Source organism: Melampsora larici-populina (genome assembly GCF_000204055.1).
Source record: "Melampsora larici-populina 98AG31 unplaced genomic scaffold MELLAscaffold_25, whole genome shotgun sequence".
Lineage (NCBI taxonomy): Eukaryota > Fungi > Basidiomycota > Pucciniomycetes > Pucciniales > Melampsoraceae > Melampsora > Melampsora laricis-populina.
Window position 1 is genome coordinate 181,431 of NW_006768789.1, and position 12,099 is coordinate 193,529.

Consider the following 12,099-nt stretch of genomic DNA (forward strand, 5'->3'; position numbering starts at 1 on the left):
TGTTGATACGGTGGATTGAATGGCTATGTGTTTTGGCAGGTCTGGCAGTGTTACGACATGTTATGTGCCGCTAAGTCTATGTATGTGAATTTATGACAAGGGGCTCTCCTCATCCATCGAGCCTCAAATTTTCTATATCTGAGTTCTCTCATTTCTATTTCCACTGCTTTTGAAATTTGCTTCTACGCATCAACCTCTCTCAGCTTTGGCATATTCTTGCCTTCGATCACGGCCAACTCATCATCTTTCGTTCACCCGCTTCTATTCAACCTTTGATCGTCGGGCAAGTCCATTGACATCACGGTTGAAACGATAACCGCTGTTCCAGGACCACAGTCACTTCAACTTCGTATTTTCCAATCCAAACTCGACACTATTCAAGACTTATAGCTCGCCTTTTTGTTCGGGTACCTCAACCGCTTAACATATCCACTCGCCGCAAAAGTATTTTGCGTTCTGAGCGGCAAAATTCGCTCGGACCTTGAATGACCTGCAGCTGTCAACGTCTTGAGGGTTCTAAAAGACTACAGGCGCATTTCACAGCCTTCTATAACTGTTAAGCAGAACGTTCTGGATCAAGGCAGAACCTCAAGGATCTCTTGAACTTGAATATCAGATTCATTTGATCGTCTGCATCGTTCGCTTCGGACTTGATTGTGATCTTTAACTCTTCTTACTACTTTGGGCATCTTACGACTTGTGTGATCATCGATCAATGCCTCCCAAACGAATGGTCGATCGCTCTGCCGAGCATGGCACAAAAAGGGCTAGGCAGCGTATGAACACCAATCCGCTCAGTGCTACCCATGCAGCTAATCCAATCGGCCATGGTAGTGGCTCTTCCACTCACGATTCCTTGAATTATGGACCACAACGAGATGAAGGTCCACATTGGCAAACGCAAGCTGGGTCCTCGAATCAGAATCCGCATGTTTCTGGGACTAACATCCCAAGGAATTTGACCCAAGGTGAATTCGTGATTGCATGATCATTGATCTGATAGAGAACTGCAAAGGTCATCAGTCAATTTGTCCAATTAAAATTAATCAACATCCTTTGGTATTCGGAATGTTTTCAGCCCACTCAAACCATCAACCTGTTCAAGGCTCAAGTTCGAGCAATTCCCATTCATGGAGAGGTGACTCTAATGCACTTTCGTCTTGGGAGAATCCGAGAGTTGCCTATCCAGCACCGATGAGCACCTCGGGAGGGATTCGAAACAACCAGATTCCACGTGACCATCAAGTCTTGATGAAGGAGACATCTCATGACATGCATGAAGATGTAGCTTCAGCCGCTTTCGACAGACTATTGGCTTCCGAATATGGTCCCTCGCGAGGTCATGTCCGAAACTATGTGGATGACGATCACGCTGTGGCTATGCAGATGCACTTGCAGGAAGAAATTGAGTTCAAGAGGGAAGCGATTGCAGTGAGTAGGAGCAGCTCACTTGGTAGCAGTTTGATGTTATCTGATGTCGTGTCATGTCACAGCGAGATGCAGCATATGCAGCTCAGCTTCACGCCGAGTACAATGCCAATCGCCAAAACTTCGATCAGTATTCCAGTCTCACCACCTCACGCCTACCCCCTTCACAGATAGATTCGGTATATCCAGACTCGAATAGTGACGAACATTATGCGGATCAGGGTGTCAATCAATCATCTTCACAAGCCCCTCACGGTCGAGCACATCCAGAACCTGCTCGGTTCAGGGACCGAAAGAAACAGAGGGCCAATAGAAAACTGAAGAAGAGACACTTGGTCGAACACCTCCCTCTGGCGAGTTTCCCCCATAAGAAAATCTCATCGCCCGATCTTGCAATCGTTGCAGAGCCAGGTAACCCTCAGCCTGGTCCAAGCTTTGAGCGAGGCCATGCGTCGAACATCCAGAGCGATGTCAAAGACGGACATGAAGCCCAGATCCAGCTGATCCTTGATGACGATACATCTCCAAACCCTCGCTTTCAGGTAACTTTGAATGTTTCTGCTATCCACCAGCTTAGGATATGTAAGCCGTTCAATGATCAATATCTGACAAAGATGAATCCTATCATCATCGTAGATAATCCTAGATACCAATATTTTGATTGGATATCTCGACTTTCTCCGCCGTTTGCTAAGCTTATCGAAAACGGCCACTCAACTTTTGGTTCCTAAAGCAGTCCTGTGTGAACTCGATGCACTTAAAAGTCGACATCACGACATTGATATCTATGTTGGGGATACCGTGGTGAAACGAGACATGGCCTTTGTAGCCAGAGATGCCACAAATTGGCTATTGCTAGCAACACGTGAGATCGATCAAGTAATTGTTCAGCGCCTAGACGAGGAGAGTTTGGAATTAAGCGAGGTGATCATTTGTCTCTTTACAAGCTATCGCATAATGCTTTCCTCGCGAACGTAACTCACCCATCAATCTGGGACACCTCTCTTCCAATCTCACAGAGCCGAAATGGCGATGCCCGGATTCTGGCGTATGCCTTGAAGGTAACCCAACATGCCGTAGAGAATGGGATCAAGATTGCATTATTTTCGAATGACAATATCTTGCGATTAAACGCTCAATGTGAAGGCATCTTTGCGCTTTCGATTAAAGATGTTCGAGACGACCCTGCTCAGCTTCTTGCAATCTTGTCAGCACGTACCATGTCCCTGAGACCCACCAATAAGATTAAGCAAGCTGAACCAACTGAAAAAATCGAACCTGTCATACCTGTGTCGAAGATCCACACAGACGTGAAGCCGCTCAAAGAGTCTCACAATGAACTAGTCAAAGAGCCGGCCCAAGAATCGTCCAAAGAAGCAGTTCAAGAACCCGCCCAAGAACCGTCCAAAGAGCCCGCTAAGGAACCCGTTAAGGCCCCAGTCATAGATCTCATACAGTCACAGCCCACTCCGGAGCCAACTCAAAAGCCTACCCCTGCAATCGCCCCATCCATCAAATCGATTCCGAAGAACTCAATTGACTTGGAGCCATCCAAAGATTCACAACAGGCAGCGACCACTTCAAAGCCTACCTCTGGAATCGAATCAGCCATCAAATCATTCCCAAAGAACCCAACACACTCAGAGCCGTCCAGAGAAGCTAGGCGTGCGGTGACAACGTCGAAACCTGCCGCTACGGTCACCCCAGCTATCGAATCATTTACGTCTGTATCTTATTGGCCTCCAGGACGACGGATTGCACGTTCAAATGGAAAGATTACGCCTGAGCAGTCAATTATTGGGCCTGATAGAGAGTTCCGAGAATATAGTGGATTGTTGAATGTACAAGGCAAATGTCAAGGGTGTAAGTTTCGAGGAGGTAAGACACTCAAGGTGCGTATCTCTCTATGGAGTGATCATGAAGCTTTCTTGGTTCTCATGGACGGTTTGGTTGATTTCACGTGAATCTTTTGCGCTACTACAGACACCACCAGCTTTGGCTCATCATGCGTGTGAGACTTGTTTAGAGGTGATTTGTAGAGGATGTTGGAAGGTGACTGGTTGCACTTGGGACTGTATGGCCCCTTTCAATGGTGAAGCATGTGGTACCACTAAATGCTGTGATCATGGAAGAGCCGTAATGATGTACGAGGTAAAGTAGATAATAACTGATTGATTAAGCTTCATCCGAGCGTGATACTTAACGAGAATGATGTGTGATCTTACTGTTTAGATTCTCTGTCAACTCGATAGTTGTTTCATCTCCAATAACTTTCGACTTTCACTCAAGACGAATCCATCTTCTAGACCAGTAGTGTATCAAGGAGACGAAGCCTTGCACCGATTTCTTGTAGCTATCAAGAACCTTTTACCATCATTTGATGAAGAAACTCAATCCAGATCATCTTCACATCCTTCAATCCGATCGATGTTATTAACCTCTACTCTCTTTGAGATCTTATGTCGAATCTTAACATATGATCCTTTAAACCAATGGCACCTTCGATCACAATTGTATCATCATTCATTGGATCTTATTCAAAGGATTTGTGATGGGATAGATGAAGCTAGAAACTTATTTGATCATCGATTGGTTAAGTCTTCGACGTGTGGATTAAGATTGGTTTTAGAAGAGAAAGGTGGGATTGTTTGGAACCGAACTTGGAAAGGAAAATCAACGGAAACTTTAGCGAACCAATCTAATGATCATCAATATCTTACACCTAAAACGTTACAAATCATATTGAATTCTTCGAAAGCTTTGGATGAAAGTGAATTGAATGAGATGAGAAATAAACCGATCAAGATGAGCTTGTATGATGTTTTAAAAGAGTTGTTTATCTTGGCTACTGAGAAGATGGAAGAGTATCATGTTCGATTAGGGTTATTGGTTCATAAACCGATTCATCAAGCTTCAGAAGATCATCATGAACGTCAAATGAATGGAGAAGATGAAGAAGTTGAAGTGGATTCAGATGAGATTGAAATGATGATGATGGTAGATAAGATTTTGGATTTAGCTACTAGTTTTGTTAAGATTTTTAAAACTCTTGAAAATGGAAATGGAAATCGGAATCGAAATCTTAATTTTCAAAGTTCAGAAGACCAAACTCGTGAATTGATGGATACAAGTTCAAACAACAAAGATAAACGAACAAATCATCAACTTAATTCTGGGGTGACTAAACCTGCTGTAAGTAAAGAACCAAATGTGAAGAAGATCCAAAAGAAAAAAGATTCTATCAAGTTGACTTTAGATAAGAAATCAAGATGATCAACCTTTACAGAATTCTTTTCTTTTGTATTTTCATCTTCTTTGGATCTTTTCTTTTTTTTTTCATCATCACTAGGTTAGACAATACATGGACATTTTTGAAACCAAACTGATACTGTGTTGATAGCTTTCAGTTTGTAGTCTGTTTGACTTTTTTCTTCTTCTTCTTCTGCTTCTTGATGATCAATTCACAATCAATTTGACAATGAACACATCAATTCAGAGTAGATTTAAAGGAAACTGACAACTTTCATTTGTATTATATGACGATTTTTTCATGATTTTGATAATCTACAAATCCCATTTTATTTTCACATACATACATACACATTTATGTACTTCAAAAAAGGATATAATTTACAACGACTAAAACAAAACCAAAAATAAATAAATAAATAAAAAAAAAAAGAGAAAATTTGATAAGATACAAAAGAGTCATCAAAAGAAGAATCACTTTGGATCATAGACTTCAACACCTTTTCCCCATCTACCAGCTCGTTTTCCCCATTTCCCTATCCCCCAAACATTATTAGGAGAAATAATAGGTCTTCTTTGATGTCGCGAGTCATTAGAAGCTTGTTGATCATGATCTACTGTGGTAGAGGAATCAAAGTCTGATGTTGGGATTTGATCGATGATCCGATCATTCTTCTTCCACAAGCTCTTCAACGTATCAAGCATTGGGACCCAAGCTTTTCCAGATCCACCTGGTCTAGTCAACTCATGTAATCGCGAAACAGCTCTTTGAAAAGCGTATTGTTCGTCTTGACCGGTAAAGATAGCCAAAGTGGTCTGACTCGAATTAGATCCACCTGAGAAACTCGGTAATGGATTGGAAGGACGATAAGTTGATGTATTTGGTCGATGACTAGATACCAAGTCTTGAATGAGTTCTGAAATGCTTTCGGCTTGGATCGGATCAGGGTCTTCTAGGTTTATAGAGTTTGGATCGTGGTCTGGAAAGAAAAGATTATCGATTTCGTCGGCTGCATTGATGTGTAATTTCACTTGACATTCATAACACGCATCAATAAAAGTAATAAATCTACGTGCTATTATTAAAGAAGTTGAAGTGATTAGTTTGATGAAATCAATGAGTTGACTAAAGTTTACATACCTTCATTCTTCATTAAACCGGTGAAGACTGGTACGTTTTCTACAAGAATGGTTTCAAAGGTGGATGCGATTAATAGATAATCTGCTGGTCCAAGTGGAGCTTCACATAATTCTTTGTAAGTCATCAAGACAGATTTTTGATCCAAGTTGGCTCGTTTGATTTCAATTCTACGTCCATAGATCAATAATTCGGTTTGCTCTTCTTGTGGTAAAAATTTACGAACGCGTTCTGACCAAGAATGATCAGATTGAGATCCGGTATGCCAAGAAGTAGGAAGATCTAAAGTCGATTTACTTTCATCACTTAGCTCACGACGCCAATCACGAAGTGAATCGAGTTGAACGGTAGGAGATTTATCTTGAAGTCTATTCAAGAAAGGCAAGACAGTCGATTTCTGAACTCCTTCATCATACATATGTTCAGGTACTCGATTCGAGGTACCTAAGACGATCCCACCTAATCTCCAATACCATTCAATGACTCTACTCAAGATCCCAGCACCTGCTACATCTACCATTTGGATTTCATCAAAGGCTAAGATCCAACCTTGAGTAAGAATCAAATCTTTGGCTACTTGTGCTAAAACGAAATCTGGTCCATTTAAAACTGGATCGCTTGGATCTGATCCACCAGCAAAAACACTTCTCCAACCTTCTAATAAAGCTTTGTTACGTAAACGATCTTGTCTAGGTTGAAGTGTACCGATCGGAAGATCATGTTGTGTGAAAGATTGATCTGAGGAAGTAGAAGATGGATTTAATTTGATTCGACGAGATTCGAGTCGATTGAAAACTAATGAATAGAGTGAAAGTAAGAAATGATGGTAATGTCTTCTGAGTTTCTTAGGGGTTGTTAAACTTTCGAAAAAAAGATCCATGATTAATGATTTACCAGTACCGGGTGAACCGGTCAATAAGAACCCGATCGGTACGGTTTGATCTGCTAAATAATCATCATTATCTTGTTTTAAAACTTTAATTAATTCGTTTTTACGTTGAGTTGGATTCAAAGAGGTGATGGTAGGATCAGGTTTGTATGATAAGGTTTTTGAATAAGTTGAGTTTGTAGGTGATAAATAAGCTTGATCGAATAAACTTATTAGTCTTGGATTAGGTACATAAGATTGAAGGGTTTTGTGAATCGATCTAAGCTGTTTAAATATGATGAAGTTTGAGTAATTAGTTTTGGTTGAGATTGAAGAGAGATTTGTGGTGTTGTACATACTTTATAGATTGTTCTGAGTTGGTTTGGATCGGGTCTTAGGATACCTGATGATAGTTTGTTTTGATAAAGTAAAAGTAAATCGGTTGGTTGAAGTGCATTTTGAGATTCTGATGAAAACTTGTGGGAATGAGAATGGGTTCTTGAAGTGAATCGATTGAAAGTGTTCTTTTTAATTTTGATCGAGTTCATCTTCAATCTGCTGGTTCTGGTTCTGATTCTGGTTCGATCCATCAGGCTTCCTAAATTCAAATCACTAGTGTTTATTAAGTATGACCTAAACTTAACAAATAACTCAACTCTCTCCTTAATCATGAGCCAATGAGCCAAAGCTGTTCTAAATTTTAAAAGATGAATGTTCAACTCAAACAGAGAACTGAGGATGCTACAAATCAAATCATCATAATATACCAACCAAACATCTGAACTTATCTTTAGATGATTCTTATCTATCTCTACATAGCTGATTTGTCTTGGATGTACTATTGATGAATCTTGAGATCATGTTTTGATCTTTGAGCTTGGATGATACAAGATTGAATGGATTGAATGGTGATAAGATGGAATGATGAGATGATTGATGTCAAGATGAGATCATTTACAATCCATCAATCGTTACATGTAGCCATTTACATACAATCTGATCTGTAAATTTCGTCATGTGAGTCTTACATGACGATGTATCATGTGAGTAATTTGGATTTGTTTGATGAGAACTTCAAAAATCTAACAAATTGCTTATCACTATCACCATCTCACCATCATCATCATGAACCATCATCAACAACCATCAACTTCAACTTCAACTCCACCTCCTACTTCTCCTTCTGCTACTTATCCTTCATTCAATCTTTATCCCAACTCAAACAAATTCAAATCTTCAATCGAGCCAAATCAAGTTTATACTTCTACTACTACTATTGCTTCGGTTGGTGGTGCTATAGTGGGTGCTATGATCAGAGGTGCTACTGCTGGAATAAGGTCAAGTGTAGGTGCTGCAAATCATGTGACTAACAGTCTGGCTTCACCTAATCTTTCTCAAAGGCCTACTTCTTCATCAAAATCAACTAACAACAAGAACGATCAAAACTTCAGCTCAACTTATCATCATCTTACCATTCCTAATCATAATCATAATGATACTCCTAATCCTAATCCTACTCCTATTCCAATCTCAACTCATTCATCTGATCGAAAAAAATGGGATGCAAAGGTTGATCAAATCATTCATCGATTTTATATCAAAACTGCTCAAATCATGGTCAATTCTAGATTAGGAATCTCTTCATCTCAAATCTCACAGTTCAATACCTTTCGATCGTCTACAAGTATGGGTAAACAACCTGCTAATAGTGAAAAACAGATGAAAAGGGATAAATGGGTGAGCCATCAGTGAATCACTCCTTGGATCTCTCTATCATGTAATGTCTCTTGCGTTGAGCTTATGCTCTACATCTTGATTATCCAATTTCCGAAAAGTTTAATTTAGAACTTGAAGACCCAGAATTTTTTAAAGATGAACTTAAAACTTGGAAAACAACCTCTAGTCTGTTATTCTCATCTTCATCCCCTCGACACCTCACTTCACATGAGCCATCTCCACTCAATCTGGCTTCAATCCCAGTCATGATCTTTGAGACTATACTTGATCTTCAAGCTTTACCTTCAAATTCAATCTTGGTCCTCGAAAATCCGCATGGTCGAGGTATTCGACTTGACCATCTCTCATCTATTACCAAAGAATCTAAATCCAATCAAGAACCTTCATTTCAAAATATTGTCTTGGAAAGATGGACAGTATCCTTATCTACACCTATTCCTCCATTACCCGGTCCTGAACTACCTACAGTCTATCGATATTGCATTGTTCATTTTCGAGCACTTTACTCTTACTCTCGGACTTTACCAGCTTGGCAACTCTTTAAACGTCTAAGGAAACCGGGTTCAAGGGAACATGATCTCTTGAAGATTGGATGTCGTCTTAGTAGTACTAGTGTCATAGATGAAGCTGAAAGATCACAACGAGGGATGGATCGAAACTCATTCATAGATGAGATTGGTATCGATCAACGCTTATCGGATCTCGATCCTCAAACACATCTGAAACACTTTCAATTTCCAAGTGTTCAAACCCCATATGGTGCACTTCATTCACACGTCGCATATCGTAATCAAGTGGAATTTTATATCAGTGATCGAGAAACGGCTCTTAGTTCTAAATTCATGGCTGAGGATTTGAATCCTAATCCTCAAGCTGATCTCATCATGGGTCTTCATCGCCTTCGATCAGGCTATTCAGTGCCTAATCCGATCAAAACTAATCAATCTACTCGAACTCATGATAAGGTATCTACTCATCAAGAACATCAGGATCCCATCTCTCCCAAACCTTCCTATGGATCTTTATCCTCAAGACACCCTTTGCATCCTCGATCCAATTCTAATGAAGTCAATGATCCTGATCGACCTGGTAGTGCAGCTAGTTCTTTAACAGCTGCCATTCGAGCAGCAGCAGAATCTTCATTTTCAACTCCTATTCCTCAACATCCACCTCCAACCCAACTTTCTCAGTTACATGGGAATGTAAGTATTGAAATCTCTCTCAATATCTTGATACTGAAGCTTCTCGAGCTCATGTTCTTTATCTCCTATCTCTCCTCTTTGCTCAGAGTTCTGCATTAACAGCTAAACTAGTAGCTAAACGACAATCCTTGCCACCTGTCCTCTCCAATGCCTTGCCTAGTCCCTCAAGTATGAACCGAGGCTATTTGGCAGGTTTAGCAGGTAGATCACAGTCTACGACAGCCATGACTGGTCATAGTCCAAGACAGACAGCTTCAGTGTTATCATCCAGTCCACTCTCTGGACCATCCTCATCGATTCGAATGTCATTAAACCGACCACTGATACCATCTTCAATGGCCATCTCTTCTTCATCTCCTCTTTCACCTGCAGGACTTTATTCGGGATCTCAAGTTAGTTTAGGTACGAGTGGAAGTGGTACAGGTGTTGCGATTGGACCTAGACCGATGCCTAGCCAACCGCTTTCTCGAAGGTATTCATCATCACGACATTCAAGAAGTTATGGACAAGGAAGTTCAGGAGGCACATTAGATTCATCATTAAGTAGAAGAGCTTTGTTGAATTCAGAACAATCGATTCATTCATATTTATCATCAGGATCAAGACATAAAGAAAGAATTGGAAATCCGATTTCTAGTCCTCCTATAGATGATACAGGAGAGATTAATAGATTTTTAGAGTTTTTGGATTCGAAACCGAATTTGAAAAGAAACTTGAATGATCAAGTTGGTAATCATAATACTATCCTTTCTAAAAGTCAAGCAGAAGTGACGATGAATAGATTAGCTGGATCGGTTTATGGTACCACCACTCTTGATCCAATCAATTCGAATCCGAATCCGAATCCTTCTAATCTGGTTCATCATCGTAAACGATCAAGTCTTAATAGCTTGTCTAATAAACCTAGTTCGGTTCTACATGGTTTATTAGAAGAAGATGAACATCAACAACAACAACAACAACATGATCAAGTCTTTTTACATTCGAATGTGAATGTGAATGTGAATGTTAATCATCGGTCTTCACCACTTTCGGTTTCTCCTGGATCTTTTATGAATCGGTTCTCAATTACAGGGTCTAGAACTGGTACTGGTACTGGAAGCATTCGAGATGGGGATAGGGATTCGAGTAGGGAGGATTTGAATTTGAATTTGGAGGATGATGATGGTGATGGTGAGATGGTTGGGAAATTAGAATTAAGTTATCCTACCACTCATCGGTAATCATCATTCTCATGAGTTTTTTTTTGATGAGTTTTTTTTGTGTGTTGGTTTGGTTTGGTATTGATCTTGAAAGGTTAAATATGTATAAGATGAAGTCTAAGGAAATGTTTTGATGCTCAACTGAAGAAAAGGTTCAAGTTCTTTTATACAGTTTAAGTTTTTGTATTATTTTGAAGTGAAGTGTTTGGTTAAGTTTGTATATCTTTCATCTATGGTTTTTTTGTCTTGTATTTTTTAGTTTGTAGTTGGTGTTATGAAATGAAATGAGAATGGAAAGAAAGATTAAGGAAAGAGTGAGAAGTTGAGTTAAAGGAATGGAAGGAAAGGAGAATTTAATTACAAAATTGAACTTGGAATGAAGAGATGGTTTTTTGAGAATGCAGATTTGATTCAATTGAAAATGCAGTTGTGGACAGAAAAAAAGGAAAAATTTCAAATTTATATCCGATATCCGACTCGGATCGCAAATTACAAAATACTCGAATTGGGTTTTTAAGAGAAGATACTCGGCTTCTGGTTGTATGCATTCAAATCTTGCAAAAGAATTGAATTCCACTTTCAACCAAAATCCGAAACCAAAAAGCAAAACCGAAAACCAAATGAGCAACTCAGAACCAATTGAAGAATCGAAACAAATTAATTCAGATGTACCTTATTGGTCTAAAAGATCTAATATTGCACCTATCAAATCCGAGTTGAGTATCATAACATTTTCAAAACTTTTTCTTAAATATATGAATGAATGAATGATTAGAAACTGACGGTCTTGAACCTGTATTTAAATAGGTATGTGATTTGGAGTAAGTTTGAGAAGGATAGTGTGAGGGAGGGTGATGAAGGTGATGATGGTAGAAGAGATGATGAATTAGAAGCAGAAGGAGGGAATAGAAAAAAACGGAAATCTAATTTGATCGACAATGAAAATGAAACGAATGAACAGGAAAATTCAAAGAAGAATGAAACCGAAAACGAAAACGAAAATGAAAAATCAGATGAAGTTGAAAGTACAGAAATTCAAGAAGAAAAGAAAATCAAATTAACTAAAAGTCAAAAGAAACAAAGAGCCATTGAAGCAAGAAAACAATCAAAAGGAAAAGGAGGAATGAATAAAGCTAGAAGTTTTTTAAAGACTCAGGAAATGATTTCGGTTCAGTTGTGTTCTTTTGTTTCGGTTGAAAAAGAATGTACTAGAGGAATTCAAGAAAATCAAAACCTTCCACAAGAACAACAAGAACAAAAACAAGAACAAAAACA

General features: G+C 39.3%; 3 protein-coding genes across 3 annotated transcripts; 2 read left to right on the top strand and 1 right to left on the bottom strand.

Annotated features, from left to right (window-relative positions):
* Nucleotides 1-4,276: 4,276 nt before the first annotated feature.
* On the top strand, nt 4,277-5,020 carry MELLADRAFT_72176 (uncharacterized protein; the record flags this gene model as incomplete). Its single annotated transcript, XM_007411383.1, has 1 exon — nt 4,277-5,020. One exon carries the CDS (start codon nt 4,285-4,287, stop codon nt 4,699-4,701), a length of 417 nt encoding a protein of 138 aa, XP_007411445.1.
* A 398-nt stretch (nt 5,021-5,418) lies between these two features.
* MELLADRAFT_25673 (uncharacterized protein) lies at nt 5,419-6,746 on the bottom strand (the record flags this gene model as incomplete). Its single annotated transcript, XM_007411579.1, has 4 exons — nt 5,419-5,513; nt 5,571-5,753; nt 5,819-6,439; nt 6,590-6,746. Coding segments are annotated over 4 exons (1,056 nt in total), but the record flags the coding sequence as incomplete, so codon positions are not given.
* A 1,919-nt stretch (nt 6,747-8,665) lies between these two features.
* On the top strand, nt 8,666-9,721 carry MELLADRAFT_37015 (uncharacterized protein; the record flags this gene model as incomplete). Its single annotated transcript, XM_007411384.1, has 1 exon — nt 8,666-9,721. One exon carries the CDS (start codon nt 8,666-8,668, stop codon nt 9,719-9,721), a length of 1,056 nt encoding a protein of 351 aa, XP_007411446.1.
* Between the last annotated feature and the right edge of the window lie 2,378 nt (nt 9,722-12,099).